This window comes from Ursus maritimus, unplaced genomic scaffold (assembly GCF_017311325.1).
Source record: "Ursus maritimus isolate PB19 unplaced genomic scaffold, ASM1731132v1 scaffold_1, whole genome shotgun sequence".
Taxonomy (NCBI): domain Eukaryota; kingdom Metazoa; phylum Chordata; class Mammalia; order Carnivora; family Ursidae; genus Ursus; species Ursus maritimus.
In genome coordinates, this window is record NW_024423343.1 from 98,840,493 (window position 1) to 98,864,239 (window position 23,747).

Sequence of the window (23,747 nt, forward strand, 5' to 3'; positions counted from 1 at the left end):
GAGGATATAAAACAATTCAAGACATAGCCCCTACCTGTTAGTGGACACACAAGAATTAATAATTGTAAAATTAATATCAATAAGAAAATTAATTAAAATCTTCAGAGAAGATAATTGTCAGTTTTTACAAAATGATAAATGCACATCTTTGATTTTAATACATTTCTGATTTTACTAAAGACAATTTTAAAAAATATTTTATGTTGTATTTTATATTTTATATAAATGTCAAAATCTGAAAAAATTCTTTTCGGATGATGTGTATTAAAATAACAGTGGGGGCGCCTGGGTGGCTCAGTCGTTAAGCATCTGCCTTTGGCTCAGGGCGTGATCCTGGCATTCTGGGATCAAGCCCCACGTCGGGCTCCTACGCTGGGAGCCTGCTTCTTCTTCTCCCACTCCCCCTGCTTGTGTTTCCTCTCTCGCTGGCTGTCTCTCTGTCAAATAAATAAAAATAAAATCTTAAAAAAAATAAAATAATAAAATAACAGTGATAATATAAATTTTTCTGTATTTTCAAAACCCTATATTGTGTGTGTGTGTGTGTGTGTGTGTGTATCCCTTTTTTATTGTTACAAGGATTCTAGAAGAGTTTTTGACAAATTGTTTTGGAAACACAAAGGATACAATCTCTCTAGGGAAAATTTTAATGGCTCCGTGATATTTGACATTGTTTTAAAAGGATGAATGGAAATTTCCTCAGTGAAAAAGGAAGTGTGGAAGAGGTATGTGTGGATTTAGGGCATTCAGGTAGAGGTAGCAAACATTTGTATAGAAATAATAGTAAGAAAAGGGTATGGCAAGTTGAGGAAATGATGAGCTGTTTGATTTGGCTTCTCCTTCAGTTGTCTTTACTGAAGACAGAAGCAAAGGAATGAGAATTTAGGAAGATGGTGTGACTAGAAGAGAAATTAGATTCAGATTGTGAAGGATCCTACATATTCTGTATGCTAAGGAGTTGGCATATTACTTATTGGTAACTATGCTTAGAACTAGTTTAATGTTGAGAAATAAAACTCACACTTCCAAGTCTTTATCATACAAGTTAGGTTAAAAAAAGAAAGGATGTGAATGTTTAAGATATTGATTGGAAAGTATATATTGTTTATTTTAAATTTTATATTCAAGAATTAAACTGAAGAGATGGGATTTAAAGTTGGTAAAGCCACTATATTTGCATCATCATGGAACATAAGGGTGTCTTCTGATCGTAACTACTCATGGCAGTACATACTACCACACTGGTAGGAATACTTAAAGGGTAATTGACTAATTGCCAGAGTCTGAGCAAAGACTGGCTTGAGAGATAAAAATTCCTGAAGGCCCGGCCTTACAAAGGTCCCCACAGTTTCATTAGTTTTACTACCACCAGGCACCCCACTGTGTTCCCAAATTGAAGACTGAAGAAAAATCCACTCATGCTCTGGATGGCAGGGTGGGGTGAGCAGGGAAGTAACCATTTTGAAATGTGCTCAGAGCTTCCTGTTCTCCTTAACAAAGGTTTGCCCTCAAGGAAATCTATTTTACCTGTACTTACCCAACATGGATTTTACCAGGGAATAACCAAAGTGGGGGAAGGAAATACCATTTCCAGCCTACTTTATACTTCTTGTGTCACCCAAGGAGAGAGTGAGCTGAAAAGCACTGGAGGTCATAACTAAGTAACACAGACCACTGAGTCCTAAACATAAGTTGAAGAACAATTCCTCCCCAACCCCTTACCTTACTGCCACATCAACGTGGCTCATATATAATAACAGGAGTTTACAATTTAAATTAACTACAAGGCTCGGATTATTTAAGAAGGAGTCTCTAGGGAAACCTAAAGACAACAGAGGAGACAAAAACAAGGAAACTAGAGGAAATAGTAGCCTCAAACACCTACCACACAAATTGTTCCTTTGAAGATGCCATAATTTGATTGGTTTAGTTTCTAAAGGATTCATGTCCTGGGGCATTGTGGAAAACAGTAGAGCAATGTGTTGGTAATTAGGGGAGTTTTACAGCTGGGTGTGTTTATTGAACGAAGGGGATGACTGGTACCACTGTCGTCTCGGGATTACTGTGGGCATACCTAAAGGCGTGCCTTCCTGAAGAGCAACAGCAGAAATTTAACACTGGGGATTAGGGGGTGGTGTGGGTGGATTTCATGAAAATAATGCAGCAAATAACAATAACAAGCTGGGGGCAGGGTTGCATATATCTTTTTGAATTAGCGTTTCTGTTTTCTGTGGGTAAATATCCAGTAGTGGAATTATTGGATCATATGGTATTTCTATCTTTAATTTTTTGAGGAACCTCCATACTGTTTTCCACAGTGGCAGCGCCAGTTTGCATTCCCACCAACAGTGCACAAGGGTTCCTTTTTCCACATTCTCACCAACATTTATTTCTTGTATTTTTGATTTTAGCCATTCTGACAGGTATAAAGGGATGTTGTGGTTTTGATTTGCATTTCCCTGAGGATGAGTGATGTTGAGCATCTTTCTGTGTGTCTGTTGGCCATTTGTATGTCTTCTTTGGAAAAATAGCTGTTCAGATTCTCTGTCCATTTTTTAATAAATTTGCTTCTTTGTTATTGAGTCGTATGAGTTCTTTATAAATTTTGGACATTGAACCCATTATGTAGTACATGGTTTGCAAATATCTTCTCCCATTCTGTAAGTTGCCTTTTCACTTTGTTAATTTTGTTTGCAGTGCACAAGGTTTTATGTTTTTTCTTTTGTTATTTGTGCTTTTGGTGTCATGTCCAAAAACATCATTGCCTAGACCAATGTTGAACTTCTTCCCTATGTTTTCTTCTGGGAGTATTTATGGAATTAGGTCTTATGTTTAAGTCTTTGATCTATTTCAAGTTAATTTTTATGAATGGTATATGGTAAGGGTCCAATTTTTATGTTTCTGCATGTGGCTATCTAGTTTTCCCAACACCATTTGTTAAAGAGACTATCCTTCCTTCATCAGGTGTTCTTGACGCCCTTATAAATATTAGTTGACCATGTTTGTTGGAGTTTAATTCTGGGTTCACTCTCTCTGTTGGTCTGTGTTTATTTTTATGGTAATACTATAGTGTTTTATTTACTGTAACATTATATATAGTTTGAAATTAGTGTTGTGTGCCTCCATTTTTGTTCTTCTTTCTTATGATTGGCTATTCAGGGTCTTTTGTGATTCCATACAAATTTTAGGATTGATTTTTCTGTTTCTGTGGAAAATGCCATTGGAATTTTGATAGAGATTGCCTTGAATCTATAGATGGCTTTGGGTAGCATGGGCCTTTTAACAATATTAACTCTCCCAGTCTATTAAACGTGGAATGGAATGTCTTTCCATTTGTTTGTTTCTTCTTTGATTTCTTTCAACAAAGTCATGTGGTTTTCATGGGGTTGATCATTTCCTTGGTTAAATTTATTTCTAGTATTTCTTTGTTTTTGATGCTATTGTTAATGGGATAGTTTTCTTTCTTTTTACAGATTTTCATTGGTAGCATATAGAAACAAATGATTCTTGTGTTTTGATTTCATATCCTGCAATTTTATTGAATTCGTTAATCAGATTCAACTGTTTATTAGTTGAATCTTTTTGATTTTTAATACATATATCATATCATCCACAAATAACAATTTTACTTCTTCCTTTCCTATTTAGATGCCTTTTATTTCTTTGTCTTGCCTGATTGCTGTAGCCAGGACTTCCAGTACTGTGCTGAATAGGAGTGGTGAGAGTTGTATTTTTCCTGATTTTAGGGGATAAACTTTTGGGTTTTCTCTATTGAGTGTAATGTTAGCCATGGGTTGGTTGTATATGCCCTTTAGTATTTTGAGGTATGTTCCCTCCATACACAGTCTGTTGAGGTTTTATCATGAAAGGGTATATTTTGTTAACTACTTTTTCTACATCTGTTGAGAAGATCATATGATTTTTATCTTTTATTTTGTTAATGTAGTATGTCACATGTATTGATTTGCATGTGTTGAACTAGCCTTGCATCTCAGGGATAAATTGTTCTTGGTCATGGTGTCTAATCTTTTTAATGAGTTCTTGAATTTGGTTTGGTAGAATTTTGTTGAGAATTTTTGCATCTGTGTTCAATAGGGATATTGATCTGTGGTTTTGTTGTTAGTGTCCTCATCTGGCTTAGGTATCAGGGTGTTGCTGGCCTTGTAGAATGAATTTGGGAATCTTCTTTCCTTTTTATGTTTTTGGAAGAGTTTGAGAAGGCTTGGCAAATATTATACCAAATATTCTACCAAATATTCTTTAAATATTTGGTATAATTTTCTAGTGAAGAAATCTGGTCCTGAGGCATTCTGTGTTGGGAGATTTTTGATTACTGATTCAAACTCCTTTCTTAATATTGGTCTATTCAGACTTTACTTCTTTACTCAGTCTTGGAAAGTTGTATGATTCTAGGAAATTATCCATTTCTTCTAGGTTATCTAATTTGTTCACAGTAGTCTCATGATCCTTTATTTCTATAGTATCAGTTGTAATTTTTCCTCTTTCATTTCTGATTTTATTTGAGTCATTTTTTTCTTAGTCTTGCTAAAGATTTGTCAATTTTGTGTATCTTTTGGGAAAAAAACCAGCTCTTAGTTTTGATCTTTCCTTTGTCTTTTCTGGTCTCCATTTCATTTGTTTCTGCTCTGATCTTTTTTATTATTTTTTCTTCTGCTAACTTTGGGCTTAATTTGTTCTTTTTGTAGTTCCTTGAGGTGTAAAGTTAGGTTCTTCATTTATGATCTTTCGAATTTCTTAATAGAGGAAACCCTAGAATAACATGGATTTGAGCTGCGTAGGTTCACTTAGATGTGAATTTTTTCAATAAATACAGTTTAGTACTGTAAACAGTATTTTCTCTTAGAATTCTATTAACATTTTTCCCTCTAGCTTACTTTATTGTAAGAATACAGTATGTCATACATAAAGCATACATACAAAATATTTGTTGTTTGACTATATATTATTGGTAAGGCTTTTGGTAAACAGTAGGCTACTAGTAGTTATGTGGATTTTCAACTGTGTGCAAAGTTGGTGCCTCTAAACCCCATGTTGTTCAAGGGTCAACAGTATATGCATTTATTGCTATAAACGCCCCTCTCAGAACTGCTTTTATAGCTTTCATTCCATATGTTTTGTTATTTTGTGTTTCATATTTTTTAAGATATTCTTTGGTTATCTTTTTCATTTCTTCTTTGACCCATTTGTAGTTCAGGAGCATGTTGTTTAGTTTCTACATGTATGTAGTTTTTCTACCTTTCCTCATGTTGTTGATTTTTGTTTTCATACCATTGTGGTTGAAAAAGATAGTTGGTTTGATTTTAGTCTTCTTAAATTTGCTAAGACTTGTTTTGTGTCCTACCATATGATCTTTTCCTTGAGAATGTTCCGTGTGTACTTGAGAAGAATGTGTGTTCTGCTGCTGTTAGATTGAATGTTCTATAGATGCCTTTAGATCTATTTCATGTAATGTATGGTTCAAGTCCATTGTTTCTTTATTGAATTTCTATCTGGATGCTCTTTCCATTTTTGAGAGTGGGTTATTAATATTCCTTGCTATTATTGTATTTTACTATTTCTCCGTATCTGTTAGTATTTGCATAATATGTTTACGTGCTCTGATGTTGGGTGCGTACATATTTACAGTTGCTATATCTTCTTGATGAATTGATCCCTTTATCATTATATAATGAATGACTTTTCTTGTTTTTTGTTCCTGTTTTTGGCTTGAAGGCTGTTTTGTCTGATAAAAGTATATACATCTTGCTTTCCACTTGCGTGGAGTATCTTTTTTCCATCCCTTCTTTTTCAGGGGATGTGCATCCTTAAAGCTGAAATGAATCTCTTGTAGGAAGCCTGCAGTTGAATTTTGTTTTTTTTTTATCTGTCATGCCACTCTGCCTTTTTATTGGTGAATTCAGTTCTTTCCATTTAAAGTAATCATTGATATGTAAGAACTTTATATAAAATGCCATTTTTTTATTGCTTTCTAGTTTTCTTGTATTTCCATAGTTTCTTTCCCTCTGTTTCTTCATGCCTTTGTATAAGTTATTTACTGTCTGTTTCCCTTTTCTGTCTTTTGTTCACGTTTCCTTTTTGTCTTTTGTGCATCTACTATAAGTTTTTGTTTTGTGATTACAGTGGAGTTTATCTTATAAATAAAGTAGTTCATTTTAGTAGTTCATTTTTCACCTTTCCCAGCGTGTTGTATACTTTTTGTATATTTTATGTCACTGATTAGCCTCTTTTCAGCTTGAAGAACAACTTTCACCAGCTTTAGAGTTGGTGAACTCTGTCATCTTTTGTTTGTGTATGAAAGCCTTTATTTATCCTTCATATTTGAAGGATAACTTTGCCAGATAAAGGATTCTTGTCTAGCAATTTGTATCTTTCAGTCCTTTTAATATGTCTTTTTACTCTGTCCTGGCCTGTTAAGATTTCTTCTGGGAAATCCACTGACAGTATGATGGGGGCTCCTTTATTGGTTATATTCTTTTTTTCCTGGCTGCCTTTAAGATTCTTTATTATTGATTTTTGATAGTTTCATTATAATATGTCTAGGAAAAGGCCTTTTTGCATTGAGATACTAGGGTGTTCTGTTACTTCCATGGACTTGTGTGTCCAAGTCTTTCCCCAGGTTTGGGATGTTCACTGTTATGTCTTTATGTAAACTCTCTGACCTCTTCTTCCTTTTTTCTTTCTGGAACCCTAATTATTTAATTTTTTTTTTTTTCTGTAATCCTTGAGCTCATACTTTCATTGCTTCCTTTTAAATCTTTGTTCTATCTTCTGCTAAGAGCTTCTGATTGTTAGTACCATAGGTCATAAATATCCAAACTTTGCGTTACCATGAAAATATTTACTTAGATGATTGGCCCAGGACCCCAAAGCAAGTTTTACAAAGTAAGGTTGAATCTTTGGCCTCTTAGGTGTGAAGGTTAAAACAAGATCTGAGTATTACTTATTAAAAGGTTAAAAAAATGAGGCAGATCTGTTTTGCTGGTATTGATTATACTAATGAAACTTTGAGAACTCCCCTCTTCTAGGATTATATAACTTGGATATAAGAAGAAAGGCAATGTAGAAAGGAAAAATAAAAAATCAGTATGCTTTAAAAAAGATAAAAATATTTTTAGGGTCATTCCATAAGATCTTGAAATCTTAACATCTTTTTCTCCAAATATTGCTTATAGGTTTGTTTATTTATTTAATTTTTTTAAGATTTTGTTTTTTGGGAGGCAGTTTTAGATTCACAACAAAATTGAGAGGAATGTACAGAGATTTCCATATATTTTCTAACCCCACACATGCATAGCTCCCCCCATTAACATCATTCATTATAATGGTATATTTTTTTTACTAAGGATGAGCTTATATTGACATATCATAATCACCCAGAGTCCATAGTTTACATTGGGCTTCACTCTTGGTATTGTACATTCTATGAGTTTGAACAAATATATAATGATGTATGTATATCCATCATTATAATACATTTCAGAATAATTTTTCTGCCTTAAAAATTCTCTGTGCCCCACATAATCATCTCCTCCACTGACCTCTGTCATGCACTGTTCTCTTTGTACATAGTTTCGCTTTTTTCAAAATGTCATATAGTTGGAATCATACATTTTGTAGCCTTTTCAGATTGGCTTCTTTTGCTTAGTTATATGGAGTTAAGTTCCTTCCCCATCTTTTCAGCTTTCTTGATATGTCATTTCTTTGTAGAGCTGAATAATTTTCCATTATCTGGACGTACCACAGTTAATTCATGTATCTGCCTACTGAAGGACATCTTGGTTGTTTTCAAGTTTTGGCAGTTATTATTAATAAAACTGCTGTTTGTACTCATGTGCAGGTTTTTATGTATATATAAATTCCTATTTCCTTTGAGTAAATACCAAGGAGTGCAATTGCTGGGTGGTATGGTACAAGTATGTTTAGTTTCGTAAGAAACTGACAAATTGTCTACCAAAACAGCTATACAATTTTTCATTCCCATCAAAATGAATGAGAGCTCCTGTTGCTCCACATCCCTGCCAACATTTAATGTTGTTAGTGTTCTGGATTTTGGCCAATCTGTAGTTGCATGGTGGTATCTCATTGGTTTAATTTGCATTTTCCTGTTGACATGATGTGCAGTATCTTTTCCCATGCTTATTTGCTCTCTATATCTTCTGTAGTGAGGTGTCTCTTAATGTCTTTGGCTAATTTTTTATTGGGTTTTTAAACTTTTATTGATTTTTAAGAGTTCTTTGTATATTTTGAATAACAGTCCTTTATCAGATGTGTCTTCTACAAATATTTTGTTCTAGTCTTTGTCTTTTTTTCTTTCCTTAATATTGTCTTTCACAGAGCAAAAATTTTTAATTTTAATGAAATCCACCTTATTTATTATTTCTTTCATGGATCATGTTTTTTGGTGTTCTATCTAAAAAAGCATTATCATACCTAGGTCATCGAAGTTTTCTCCTGTGTTATCTTCTAGGAGTTTTACAGTTTTGATTTTACAGTTAGGTCTCTGATCTAACTTTAGTTATTTTTTGTGACGAATGTAAGGTCTTTGTTTAGATTCGTATTTGTGCTCTTGAATGTCGAGTTATTCCAGCACCATTTGTTGAAGAGACTGTCTGCTCCACTGTTTTACCTTAGCACCTTTTTCAAAGATCACTTGAGGGCGCCTGGGTGGTTCAGTCAGTGAAGGGTCTGCCTTCAGCTCAGGTCATGATCCCGGGGTCCTGGGATCAAGCCCCACGTCAGGCTCCCAGCTCAGCAGGGAGTCTGCTTCTTCCTCTCCCTCTGCCCCTTCCCCTGCTTCTTCTCTCTTTCTCTCGCTCATTCTCTCAAATAAATACAATCTTTAAAAAAAAAAAAAATGGCCTGAATGTATTTATGGGGTTTATTCCTGGGTTCTTTGTTCTGTTTCACTGATCTCCTTTGTCTGTTCTTGTACCAGTAGCATACTGTCTTCATTACTATAGCTTTAAAGTACGTCTTGAGGTTGGATGGTGTCAGTCTTCCAACTTTGGTGTTCTCTTTCAGTCTCATGTTGGCTGTTGTGGACCTTTTTCCTTTCCATATAAACTTTAAAATCAGTTCATCAATATCCATAAAATAATGGTGGAATTTTGACTGAGATTGCATTGAATCTGAAAGTGGAAAGAATTGACATCTTCACAGTACTTATTCTTTCTATCCATAAATACGGAGTGTCTTTGTATTTACTTAGTTCTTTGATTTCATTCATTCGAGTTTTGTAATTTTCCTCATATAGTTCTAATATATATTGTTTATTTTTTTAAAGGATTTTATTTATTTGAGAGGGAGTGCACGAGTGAGAGAGCACAAGCAGGGGGAACAGTAGAGGGAGAGGGAGAAGCAAACTTCCCACCAAGCAGGGAGCCCGACTTGGGGCTTGATTTCAGGACCCTGAGATCACAACCCTAGCCGAAGGCAGCTGCTTTACCGGCTGAGCCACCCAAGAGCCCTGAATACATATTTTTTAGGTTTATGTTTAAGTATTTCATTTTTGAGGGTGCTAATGTAAATGTTACTGTGTTTTTAATTTCAAATTTTATTCATTATTGACATACAGGAAAGAAATTGACTTTTTTATTAACCATGTATCCTGCACCTTGCTATAATTGCTTATTAGTTCCAGGAATTTCTTTGTCAGTTCTCTTGGATCTTCTACGTAAATGATCGTGTCATCTGTGAACAACGTTTTATGTCTTCCTTCCAGTCTGTAGCTTTCATTCCCTTTTCATGCCTTAATTGCATTAACATGGGATTCCCATATGATGTTGAAAAGGAGTGGTGAACTGAGACATCCTTTCTTTACTTGATCTTAGTAGGAAAACTTCTAGTTTCGCACCATTGGTATAATGTTAAATTGTAGGGTTTTTTAAGAAAGTCTTTTATCAAGTTGAGAAAGTTTCACTGTCTTCCTACTATAGCGAGAGTTTTCATCATAAATGGTTTTTAGATTCTGTCAAGTACTTATTCTGCATATATAACTATGTGAGTTTTTCTTTTTTAGTCTTTTAATGTGTTGGTTTTTATTGATTTTTGAATGTTGAACCAGCCATGCATTCCTGGGATACGTCCCACCTTCTTTTGTTGTATAATTCTTTTTATACAGTGGCACGTGGGTGGCTCAGTCATTAAGCATCTGCCTCAGGCTCAGGGTGTGATCCCGGGGTCCTGGGATCGAGCCCCGCATTGGACTCCTCTGCTGGGAGCCTGCTTCTTCCTCTCCCACTCCCCCTGCTTGTGTTCCCTCTCTTGCTGTCTCTCTCTCTGTCAAATAAATAAATAAAATCTTAAAAAAAAAATTCTCCTTTAATTCTTTTTATACATTGTTGAATTTGATTTGCTAATATTTTGAGGATTTTGAATCTTTGGTCTTGAGAGAGATTGTCCTATAGTTTTCTTGTTATGTCTTTGTCTGGTTTTGGTATTAAGGAAATGCTAGCTTCATAGAATGACTTTAGTAGTATTCCTCCTGCTCTGTCTTCTGAAAGAGATTGTAGAGAATTGGTATGATTTCGTAAATGCTTGGTGGTTTACTAGTGAACACATCTGGGCCTGGTGCTTTCTTTTTTTGAAGTTTCCTAATTGTTAATTAAATCTCTTTAATATATACAGGTCTATTCAGATCATGTATTTCTTTGTGAGTTTTGGTTGATCATCTCTTTCAAAGAATTGGCCCATTTCATTGAGATTACCAAAACTTCTGGGCATAGACTTATTCATGGTATTCTTTTATTATGCTTTTAATTGTATTGATGTCTACTCTTTCACTTCTGATATTAGTAATTTGTGTACTTTTTTTTTCTTAGTCTGGCTAGAGGCTTATTGATTTTATTAATTTTTCAAAGAACTACCTTTTGGTTTCATTGATAATCTCTAATTGGTCTGCTGTTTTCAATTTCATTGGTTTCTGCTCTACTATTTTTCTTTATTTTTTTTCTTACTTTAGATTTAATCTGCTTAAAGATTGATTGATTGATTGATGAGAAAGAGAGAGAGTGTGTGCAAGCAGGGATGAGGGGCAGAGGGAGGAGAGAATCCTCAAGCAGACTCCCCGATGAGTGCAGAGCTGGATGCTGGGATCATGACCTGAGCCAAAATCCGGAGTCAGCCACTCAACTAACTGAGCCACCCAGGCACCCCTCTACTCTTCTTTTTTTAAAAATTGAAACTTAGCTTATTCATTTTTGGTCTTTCTTCTAAGCACTGCTTTTGCCACATTTCACATATTTTGATGGGTTGTGTTTTCATTTAATTCAAATAATTTTTCATTTCTCTTGAGATTTCTTGTTTGACTCATGTTTTATTTATGGGTATGTTATTTAATCTCCAGGCATTTTAGGATTTTCCAGTAGTTCTTTTGTTACTGATTTCTAGATTAATTTGTTGTGCTTTGAAAGTAGGTATTATGTGATTTCTATTCTTTGAAATTTGTTAAGGTGTGTTTTATGGCTGAAAACATGATCTATCTTGGTGAATGTTTCAAATGAGCTTGGGAAAAATGTATGTTTTCATATTGTAAGAAGTAGCTTATAAAGGTTAATTATAACCATTTGATAATATTGTTGAGTTCAGCTATGTCCTTAATGATTTTCTGTGTGCTGAATTTGTCCATTTCGGATAAAGAGGTGTTGAAGTCTCCAACTGTGATAGTGTATTCATGTATTTTGTCAGTTTTTGCTTCTTGTAGTTTGATGCTCTGTTGTTAGGTTCATATTCATTAAGATTTTGTAATGTCTTCTAGGAGAATTTACCCCTTTATCATTGTGCAATGCCCTGCTTTATCCTCAATAACTATTTGCTTTAGAGTCTTGCATTTTGAAATTATTAGAGCTACTCTTTTTTTCTTTCATTCTTTTTTTGAGATATAATTGACATATTAGTTTCAGGTGTACAATGATTCAATATTTGTATATATTGCACAATGTTTATCACTGTATATCTGGTCAATATTCATCATTACACATAGTTACAGTTCTTTTTCCTTGTGATGAGAACTTTTAAGATTTGTCTTAACAACTTTGAAATATACAATACAGTATTATTAACTACAGTCATCATGATGTACATTACCTCCTTAGTACCCCTGCTTTTTTTTAATTAGTCTTGGCATGGTATATTTTTATACATTTGTTTGCATTGAACCTATATGTTTTTATATTTAAACAAAATGTTGTTGTGCCTTGTGTTTTGACCCACTCTGACAATGTCTTTTAATTGCTGTATTTAGTCTGTTAACATTTTAAAGGATTTTTGATATATTTGTATTAATATCTGCCATATTCATTACTGTTTTCTATTTGTTGCCCTTGTTCTTTGTTTCTATTTTTGTGTTTCATTCTTTTTCTGCCATTCTTGTTTTCACTGAGCATTTTATATGATTTCATTTTCTCTTCTTTCCTAGCTTATTAGTTTTACTTCTTGTTTCATTTTTTTTAGTGGTTGCTCTAGAGTTTGCAATTATATTTACATTAATCCAAGTCTACTTTCAAATAATAGTATGCCATGTCACAGGTACTGTGAGTACCTTATAATAATGAGATAATACTAATTTCTTCCTCCTGTCCCTTGTATCATTGCTGTCAATCATTTCACTTATATATAAGTATATATAAGTATATAATTGTGTATATGTGATAGGTGCATAAACATATGTAATTGCATACATTTTTGCTTTTATTGTTTTGAACAAACTGTTATGTTAGATCAGTTAAGAATAAGAAAAATGAAGTTTTTATTTTACCATCACTTAGTCCTTCTTTAATGCTTTTCCTTTCTTTATATAGATTCAAGTTTCTGGCCTATATTATATATTTTTTTCTTTTAACATTTCTTGCAAGGCCTGTCTCATTCCAACAAATTCCCTCAATTTTTATTTGAGGAAGTCTTTATTTCTCATTCATTTTTGAAGGATAATTTCACAGAATATGAAATTTGGGGTTGACGGTTTTTTTTTTTTTTTCCTCTCAACACTTTACCCACTCTATTTTCTTCCTGCTTCATGATTTCTGAGAAGTTGGATTTAACTCTTCTTACCTTTGTTCCTCTGTACTTAAGATGTTTTTTTCTTCTGGCTTCTTTCAGGATTTTTTCTTTATCTGTAGTTTTCTGTAATTTAAAAGTGATTTACCTAGGTGTGGTTTTTAAGGCATTTATCCTGCTCATGTTCTCTGAGCTTCTTTGATCTGTGGTTTGGCATTTGATGTTAATGTGGGGAAATTCCTTAGTCATTTTTGTTTCAAACATTTCTTCTGTTACTTTCTCTTCTCCTTCTGGTATTTCCATTACCATATGTTACTGTATGTCACATCTTTTGTAGTTGTTCCACAGTTCTTGGATAGTCTGTTCCGTTCTTTTTTAGTCTTTGTTCTCTTTGCTTTTGGGGTTTGTAGGATTTTATTGACGTATCTTCTGCCTTAGAGATTATTTCCTCAGCTGTTTCCAGTGTACCAATAAGTTCATGAAAAGTATTGTTTCTGTGATAGTGTTTTTTACCCATAGCATTTGGGGGTGGGGGTAGTCTTTCTAATGAAATCTAATGATTTCCATCTCTGTACTTACATTGCCCATCTGTTCTTACATGCTTTTTACTTTATCCATTAGAGCCCTTAGCATATTAATCATAGATGTTTTAAATTCCCAGTCTGATCATTCCAGCATCTCTTCCATGTCTGGTTCTGTTCCGTCTCTTTGATCGTGTTTTTGCCTTTTGGTATGCCTTGTAATTTTTTGATAGCCAGACATGATATTCCAGTAAAAGGAAGTTTCTATAAATAGGCCCTTAGTAATGTTGCTTTGAGATGGAGGGGGATGGCAAGTGTTCTGTATCCTATGATTAGCTCTCAGTGTTTTAGTGAGCCCATGCCTTTAGACTGTGAGCTTCCCAAGTGTTTCTCTGTTTTTTTCCTCCCTGCTAGGTGGGATAGGATGGCTAGAGTGAACTGATTAGGCTTCCCCAGGTTGGTTAAGCTCTAGTAATACCCAAGCAAGTGAGGCTTTGGTTAACTACTTTCCCCTGTAGGCAGACCTTATTAAGAACAGAGTACTCCCGTTTGTTTCAAGATGGTTCCTTTCCCCCTTCCCTTGCTGGAAACCCAAGGGTATTTTTCTCTGATGTTTACCGTGGGTTTCTGGTTGGGCTCCTAGAGATAAATTTCACAATATTGCAGGAGGCCCCCCCAGCCCATAACTGGGTCCCTCTGGAGTTTTTCACTCTTGAATTTGTCCACACGGAACCTCCAACAATTCTTAAATTACAGTTCAGGTTCCTCTGGCACTGGTACCTCTGGCAGTTTCTGCTCAATGAGTCTCTGCTCTGGTAAGCTGCCCTTCTCTGTATTCACCTGTTAGTCTCTCAGATCCTGGGAACAGCAGTTCCTGCACCCTCCCTTCTCTTCTGAATCCAAGAAGAGGTGTTGATTTCTCAATCAGTTGAGCTTTTTACTTGTTACAACAGAGTGGTGATTTCTAGGATCCTTATAGAATCAGAAAACTACTTGTAGTTTTTGGTATATCTTATTGGCATATCTTGAAATTTTAATTTGTGACTTGTGTTTTTATGTATTTCTCTAGATATAAAATTGGGAAAGGTATAGTTCACAGCAAATATGCTGATAAGACTTTCTTCAATTGAGTATATAGATTCTAATTATTTTTTCATGAAAATGTAGTTTGTAGTTTGATGCTCTGTTGTTAGGTTCATATTCATTAAGATTTTGTAATGTCTTTCTAAGAAATCTTGAAGATTTCTTATGTAATGTGTGTATATATGATTGGTTAGATTTTACTGAATATACTGTTAAAAGATTGTTTTTTACATTATTTTCTTAAGTTAATGTTTTTATTTTTATTCAGTATTTTAAATACTCCAATTCATTCTCTTTTTATCCAGGTTGAAGATTGTAAAAATTTCTTTTAAGTGCAAACAATTTTTTGTTCAACTTAGAAAAGAAGTGGTGAGTAGTGATCTAATAATGATTAGTATAAATGAATATATTTATATAAATGAAGTCTTAAGAAATGAAGTCATTCATGGCCGAACTTTTAGTATGAATGAAAGTGTTACTAATATTGTTGGTAACTGCCTACTGAGTTAGTTAATTCACATTTTATGACAATGTTTATTTATTTCCATAGTGTCACTGTGGTTCTGATTCAAAGTTCTTCTGTATATATCCATTTTGCTCTCTTTCGAACTTTGAAATTGATCCCAATCATGATGTTCATTGTCAGTTGCCAAGGTCTATTCATGAGGGTGGTAACAGTATTTTATATATATTTATATATTTATGTATGTGTATATATATATGTGTGCATGTGTATATATGTATTTCCTTACTAATCTGCAGCACTTCTTATCATGTGTAGCTCATTTTATTTTAGGGAGACTGAGTGTTTAGTTTTGTTTCTAGTTCATGAATGTGTAGTATGTTTCCTCCCTTTGTGGGAATGGTGATGTCCTTTTTATATATTAAATACAACACATAGAGTTATCGTGGAAAGTACAGTGCTGGAAAGAACTTCACCTTGTTAATGATTTTATTTATTTAATCAAAATAATTTATTTTTAAATTATTTCTTATTAAGTTTAATGCGGATTTCAAGATGGTTGTGTGTGCTTATATGTGTAAAATGTATTTGAAACCTTAAAAATATTTGAGTCAGCTGCATTTTATCAGAGGGTAATGATCTAAGTGACTATGATTTATCATTTATACTCAAAAATATTAAAATTTTTCTATAGTTTTATTGAGTTACACAGAAAAGTATACAAATATTAAGGGTAGTGTTTGGTAAGTATATAATAAATATATAATGTTAATATGTAGAACATTACTAACAGCTTGGTATTATTGCTAATGGAGCTGATGCCCATTTGTGTTATTAACCTTCCTGAGAGGTAAATACTATTCTCATTTGTATCACCATGGATTAATTTGCTTTTTTTTGAACTTTAAAAAATGAAATCATACATAATGTTCTCTTTTTGTCTACTTTCTACCCGTAACATTGTGAGTTCATCCATATTTTTGCACATAGCAATAATTTTTCTATTGCTGAATGGCATCATATTGAGTGATTATACCATAAGTTATTTATTCTTATATTAGTGCACAGTTGGCATTTCCAGGTTGTGGCTATTATGACTAATGCTGCGAATGAAAATTTTTGTACATGTTTCGGAACATCTTATCTGGAAACTAGAGAACAAATATTTTACTTTTAATTATTATATTGGTAGAAGGCAATGTAGAAGTCAATTTTTCTAATTTTTTTCCTATTAATAGTACTATCATTATTAGCAGTAATAGTTGTGGTATTTAACATTTATTGAGGTCTTACTATGTGTCTGATAATTACACAGCTATTTTCACATCATTTAATCCTCACAACCATTCTCCGAGGTAGTATATCATTAGAAATATATTTAGCCACAGATAACATCAACAAAAGTCATCTAACAACTGATTAAAGACTGTATATAGTCATAGTCTACAGAATGATGCCTTGTTAATGTTTCTCTCTGAAATATCTCTTTACTTTTAAATACCCAAACTTTATAGAACTACTTATCTCTCAATACCACATTTTGTGTCTATTTTATACAAAATGTGGAGGGTGGATTTTATTGCAAATTTGTTACAAATTATCCAAATACAATTAGTAGGAAGTCAAAATCACACAGAATTTTTGAACTATGCGAGGTGTCAAAAGAACGTATACGATTCTTTGATGTTGCTTCTACTGAAAGGCATTACTGCATACTGCTCTGTGTAAGACCTTCTCTATCATTTTGCGTTATTTATGGAGTGTGGTACAACATGTAAACTATTAGTTAGGGCCTGCCAAGCCACTGTTAAGCATAATGTAGAATTCTTTGGTGATCAAGAAGTGGTATATTAAGCATGTTCTCTTCTAACATAGTAATTTAATGTTTATACATGGGCATCTTACTGTATTTTAGTTACGGAAATATCTTTGTATCTTTTGATAGGCAAACATTTAACAGGACGTAGAAGGAAAACTAACCTTAAAAGAAAAGATCAATAACTTGGACTGTGTTAAAATTAAAAACTGTATTATCAAAAGACATCATTAAGGGAGTGAAGTAGCGCAGAACATGTATATAATACACCACATCCCTGGTTAAATATCCAACCCAATCCAAAAATATGCTACTAACTTGAACAGATACTTCAGAAACGAGAACATCCACATGGCCAGTAACATGAGAAGGTGTTGAACCTCATTAATCATCAGGGAAGTATAAATTATAACCAAAATGTGATGCTTCTATACATCCACCAGAATAGTTAATGAAAAGATTAGTAAGCGAGTGGTTGGTGAATGTGTGGAGGATACACTGCTTGTGGGAGGAAGTATATATATTGGGCATTATCTGTTGAAGATGAACACAAATATCTTACGATCCAACAGCAGAAATGCACACACATAGCAGAATTTTTTTATCCTCAAACTGGAAACATCAAATGTCTATCAATAACAAATGGATAAACTGGTATATTCATATGGTAGAATATTACATAGAATGAAAGTGACTTTAACAACCATATGGATGAATTTAGAAACATAATACTGAACAAAAAAAATCAGACCTATAGACAGGTATATATGATTCCATTTATATAAAGTTCAAAAACAGGTATAAATAATCTATGGTGATAAAAGTCAGAAGAGTGATTACCTTTGCAAAGATAATCTCGTAGAAAGGGGGCACAAAGAATACTTCTGAGTTGCTAGTAATAATCCATTTCTTGTTCTGGTTGGGTGTTAAATGGTTGCATTCATTGTGTGGAAACCAGAACCGTACACTTAAAACATGTGTGCCTTACTATATTTAGTTTACTTCAGTGAAACCATTTAAATAGTAATTGTGCCAAGGTTTTAGAGAAAAATTAAAGAAATGATTCTGTTATGTTGCTGCTTACTTTAACATCTGAGTTGCATAATATTGTTCAGAAGTACTGAATGAATATTCCTATGTACTGACAATCTAGATTTATAAATTTCAAAATATTTTTAAAAGGTGTGATAGTATATCTTAAAAAAAAATTTATGGGCCAGGATTATATTTTGAAATAGAATTATAGCTAGTAAGTTTTGAAAACATATATATCAATTTTTAAACTTATTTCTAACTATGTTCTAAAATAAAAGCCCTAAGAGTCATAATATTACAGAATTAGGTGAGATCCACATTTTACAAACCTTTCCGTTTATTTTACTTCTTTTTTATTGGTTAAGAAAAAAGGTACTGTGCTACAAGGTTTAGTTGTTTGTAAGGCTAGAATATTTATCTGTAGAAAGAAAACTAAATGGAGCATTAGATCCTGATGTTTTCCTGGTTTCTCTGCATTTTGTCATTTATTACAGCATGAATCTAGAGAAACATTATTGGGATTTAATATGGTGAATTACAGAGCATGCAAAAATTTGTGGAAAGCATGTGTAGAACATCACACGTTCTTCCGTTTGGACAGACCACTTCCACCTCAAAAGAATTTTTTTGCACATTATTTTACTTTAGGTTCAAAATTTCGGTACTGGTGAGTATTGCTTATGCATTAATGCTTTGTCATTGGATTTTTCCTCACTTTAAAATAAAGGTCTGTTTTAATCAATCACAGAATGTTTGTAATTCATACACACCTACTGAGTCAAAATCTCTGGAGCGTGGACCCTATAGATCAGCAAAAAATTCTAAAGGTTCTTGTGATCTAACGAGATGGAGAAACCTCTTCCGTTGCCTATATTTCCAATCATTATTTTCTAAAGCAAATTAATCATATTATTTACGTTCTAGATGTGTTATATATTCCATTGTGTCTTTGTTAAATATTTATAAGAAAACTTTTCTTTGTTCTAAGACATCTTTATTTGTAAAAGCGAAAGTACCCTCTGCATGAGCATATAATTGCCAGTTTCCCTCACCATCCAGAAGAAGAATGTTCCTATCAAACCTTTTGTAAGCCAAATGACATAAAATAAAGCCATTACCATTAATTTATGTGGAAAAATTATTTAGCATTTCCAGACCCCAAGAATCCCCTCTCATAGGCTTTTTTCTGATACCTTAGGACACATCTTGCTAACAAATGCACAAAATAAATCGAGATAAAGCACAGCTGCTCAAAGACACAATTCAAAGCTCTGGCGGCTTAATGCTGAAATGTTGAGTGTACTTCATTGGAAGGAGCTTGGTGGGGTACTCTCACTACTTGCGGTGTGCGCAGCCTGTACAGTGGCTTGCTACAAAACAAATGCTGAATGCTGTTTTCTCCCTTTTTTTGTAAAAGCAGAGTGGCATAACACAAACTTTGAAAAAGTGGGGGATAACTGTACTTTGCTTTTTTATGTATTTGTTAAACCCTTTGTTATGAAGAGTTCAGACAGCTATTATGCAAAAATCACATTTAGTCATTGAACAGTAACACCAGATTCCTTTTCCTAAAACTGTCTTATTTATTCTTGATAGCTTTTACTTTTTCCTGAAGGAACAGTCTTTGAGGGATAATTCTAAATTTGGAGAAGTTCTGGTTAATTTTGCCTCTGGAGTTCTTAAAAGATCCATGAAAGCTAGTTTTTTAAGTGCAACCTGGTAAGAATCACAGAGCAAAGTCATTCATAATCTTCTACTAAAACAAATGTTATCCATTTCTGTTTCTGCTTCACAAAAGATTTTCCATCTTCAGTAAATAAAACCTTTTATCATTATGTGTTAAATTAGTTCATGTTATATATTCATGTGGAAAATGTTGAGATGTGGCCCAGAAAAGATATATATTGTAAATCACAAACATTTATAAATGCCCAGTTTGTAATCTCAGAAAAAATAACAACATAAAGCTTTTAATATACTATTAAAAATATATGCCCCCCCCAAAAGCAGTCCCCAAATTCAGTGGCAGCACTTAAACAGAATTAGGAAACTTCTGACTACAAAAATGGCACAGCAGATTCTTAAATGGTGTCATGTTTAACTGTTCTGTAACCTACTAAAAGCAATTTTGAGAAAAGTAAGGTGATGCTACTCATAAATGTAAAAATAAATAGACTGATGGGGCATCTGGGTGGCTCCATCCGTTAAGCGTCTAACTCTTGATCTCAGCTCAGGTCTCGATCTCAGGGTCATGAGTTCAAGCCCCACACTGGGGCTCCATGCTGGGTGTGGAGCCTACTTGGATGGATGGATGGGTGGATGGATGGACGGACAGACTGAGAGAGCAAGTATTAGATCATTGGTGAAAGTCGAAAAGAAAATAAAAAAGCCTTATCTAAATCTCTGGAAGGGTAAAAGAAATCTCCATTGAGAAAATAGCGTAGACCATAACAGTAGGCCCTCAATAAACTTAATAATTAATTAAGTGATCATCAGGGTTATTATCTAAGGACTACACTTATCTTTAGCAGAATTCTTCCTTCCCTCTGTCCTTGAAAATGTGACATACACATAAATGTACACACACCATTTCTCTTAGGCAACAAAGAAGTGCATAGAATGTATTAACCTGCCTTCAACGGTGACTTAGACTGGTGTCAGATACAATGAGGGAAAAATGAAGGATTTTACCCAATCTGTACCACAGCAAACAAAATCTAGTCACAATGACAAGTACAAAAGACAGTTAAACCAGTTTCGGAGAAAAATCACTGAAACAGAATGAAATTTCAACCACAGATATTAATAAAAACATGCTAAAGAACAATCTAAGAAAAAAATATTGGCAGGGTGAGGAGCAATACCTACCATTCAGGTTATTATTGCCCTTGGGGGAATATGGCCCTAGTACTGGCAGATTTTATATTTTTAAACAGCTTTATTAAGGTGTAATTGGTGTACAATAAGCTACCGTATTTATCATCTAAAATTTGATGTTTGGGGATATATTTACGTACCTGAATCCATCACCATAATCAAGATAGCAAGCATATCCTCCCCCATTTTTCCCTTATGCTCCTCTGTAACCTCTATCTTCCTCTCTTCTTTGTCCCCATGCAACCACTGATCTGCTTTCTGTCTCTATAAATTGGTTTGCATTTTATAGAAGTTTATATAAGTTGAAACATATATGTTGCATAGTCTTTTTAGTCCAGCCTCTTTGACTCAGCATAATTATTCTGAAATTCATCCGTGTCGTTGTCTGTATTGGTGATTAATTTCTTTTTATTGTGGAGTATTATTCCACTGTATAGATATATCACAATATGTTAATCCATTCACTTGCTTATGGATATTAAGTGATTATTGTTTCCCTATTTGGGTTGTTTCCAGGTTTGAGCTATTACAAATGAAGCTGCTGTGAGCATTCATGCAGAAGTATTTATATGGTTTAACTTCCCTTGGTTAAATACCTGAGAGTGGAATGGCTAGATTACAAGGTAGATGTATGTTTAACTTCGCAAGAAACTGCCAATCATTTTTTCAAAGCAGTTCTTAGCATTTTATGTACCCACTAGCTGTGAGAGTTCCATTACATTTTCATCAGTGCCTGTTGTTAGCTCTTCTGAATAGTACAAAATTTTGATGAAATTTAATTTACCATTGTGTTCTTTCATGGATCTTTCTTTTGGCATCATATCTAAGAAATCTTTGCCTAACCCAAGGCTGAAAAGATTTATTCCGCTGTATTCTTTTAAGAGTTTTATAGTTTTAGTTCTTACACTGAGATCTGTGATCCATTTGGAAATAATTTTTGTATGTGGTGTGAAGTTTATACAAAAAAAATATATAAAGTTCATTTTTTTGCTTATGGATAGCCAGTTGTTCCAGCACCATTTTTTGCAAAGATTACTCTTTCTTTCTTCACTGAATTGCCTTTGCCCCTTTGTTGAAAATCAGTTTTCAGTATTTGTGTGGAGTTATATTTGGATTTATTTATAATTAAGTTTTATAGTAGTTTTAGTCCTCCAACTTTGTTCTTTTTAAAAGTTGTTTCAAATTTTTTAGGTCCTTTGCATTTTCATCTGAACTTTAGAACTAGCTGATCGGTTGCTACAAAAAAGACTTCTTAGGGGGGGGCCCCTGGGTGGCTCAGTCGGTTGAGTGTCCAACTCTTGATTTTGGCTCAGGCCATGATCTCCGGGTTGTGGGATGGAGCCCCACATGGGGCTCTGTACTGGGCATAGAACCTGCTTGAGATTCTCTCTCTCCCTCTGCCTACCACCCAGTCCCGCTCATGCACACTCTCTCTCTTTCTCAAAACAAAACAAAACAAAACAAAACAAAAACCAAAAAAACCCCGCTTCTTGGATTTTAATTGGGATTGTGCTAAAACTGTAGATCAATTTCAGGAGAATTGACATCTTAAAAATACTGGGTTTTCAAACTCATGAAACATGGTATATCTTTATTTGTCTTTTACTTCTCTCAGTGTTTCTCAGTGTACAGGTCTTTCACAAATTTACAAGTTTCACAGGTCTATGCTAAATTTATCCTTAATTTCTTGAGGTCTTTTTTTAAATTTTAATTTCATATTGTTCACTATTAAGCAGAAATGCAATTGATTTGTTTAAATGTTGATCTGATTTCAATAGTGAGACCTTGCTTACCTCACTTACTCTAGGAGCTTTTTTGTAGCTTCCAACAGATTTTCTACCTAGAGGATAAAGACAGTTTCAATTCTTCCTCTCCATTCTGATCCTTTTTATTTCCTTTTCTTTCCTTATTCCCCCAGCTAGAACCTCCAGTACAGTGCTGAATAGAAGTGGTGAGAATAAATACCCTTGTCTTTTCCTTGTCTTGGGGGCGGGGGAAGATATTCAGTCTTTCGCTATTAAGTATGTTAGTTGTAGGCTCTTCATAGATGCTGTAGATAATGCATGTGGAGGAAGTTCCCTCTACATCTTATATCCTGGAAGTTTTTGTTAGGTTTGGATATTGGTTTTTGTCAAATGCTTTTTCTGCAGCTATTACAAAGATTATATGGTTTTTAATTTGTTTGTATGATGAATTACATTGAGTTTCAAGTGCGAACCCCACCCTACATTCCTAGGATAAACCCCATTTGGTCATGATCTGTTATCCTTTTTCTGTGCTGTTTTATTCAGTTTGCCAAATTTTTGTTTAGAATTTTTACATCTGTGTTCATGAAGGATATTGCTCTGTAGTTTTCTTTTCTTGTAATATCAGTGTCAGGTTTTGGTGTCAGGGTAATTTCAGCCTCACTGAATGAGTTGGGAAGTGTTCCCTCATTTTCAATTTTCAGACAAGTTTCTGTAGTAATGGTATTATTTCCTTTTAAAATGTTTGTCAGGGGACACCTGGGTGGCTCAGTTGGTTAGGTGTCTGCCTTTGGCTCAGGTCATGATCCCAGGGTCCTGGGATTGAGCCCTGCGTCGGGCTCCCTGCCCAGCGGGGAGTCTGCTTCTCCCTGTTCTGCTGCTGTTCCCCATGCTCATGCTCTCTCTCACGCTTGCTCTCTCTCAAATAAATAAAATCTTTTAAAAAAAAATGTTTGGCAGAATTTACCAATTAATCCATCTAGGGCAGAAGTTTTGTTTATAGGAAGCTTTTGAGCAACACATTCATATTCTTTAAAGCTATAAAGCAGTTCAGATTTTCTTCTCAGTGAGCTTTGGTAGTTCATTTATTTCAAGGAATTCATCTCTTTCCTCTAAGTTAATGAATTTTTTGGCGTTAAGTTTATGGTATTCTTTTTAATAATAACGTGAGCCACTCTTTGTCTACCACATCC

At 34.0% G+C, this 23,747-nt stretch overlaps 1 protein-coding gene across 6 annotated transcripts in view; it reads left to right on the top strand.

Moving 5' to 3' along the window:
* PTPN4 (protein tyrosine phosphatase non-receptor type 4) overlaps nt 1–23,747 on the top strand; it is a 219,612-nt gene that overhangs the window by 122,797 nt on the left and 73,068 nt on the right. For all 6 annotated transcript variants that reach the window (XM_040645905.1, XM_040645921.1, XM_040645912.1 and 3 more), the window contains 2 exons: nt 14,924–14,987; nt 18,427–18,599. In XM_040645905.1, the coding sequence (XP_040501839.1) occupies nt 14,924–14,987; nt 18,427–18,599 (237 nt within the window). The remainder of the gene's footprint in view (nt 1–14,923; nt 14,988–18,426; nt 18,600–23,747) is intronic.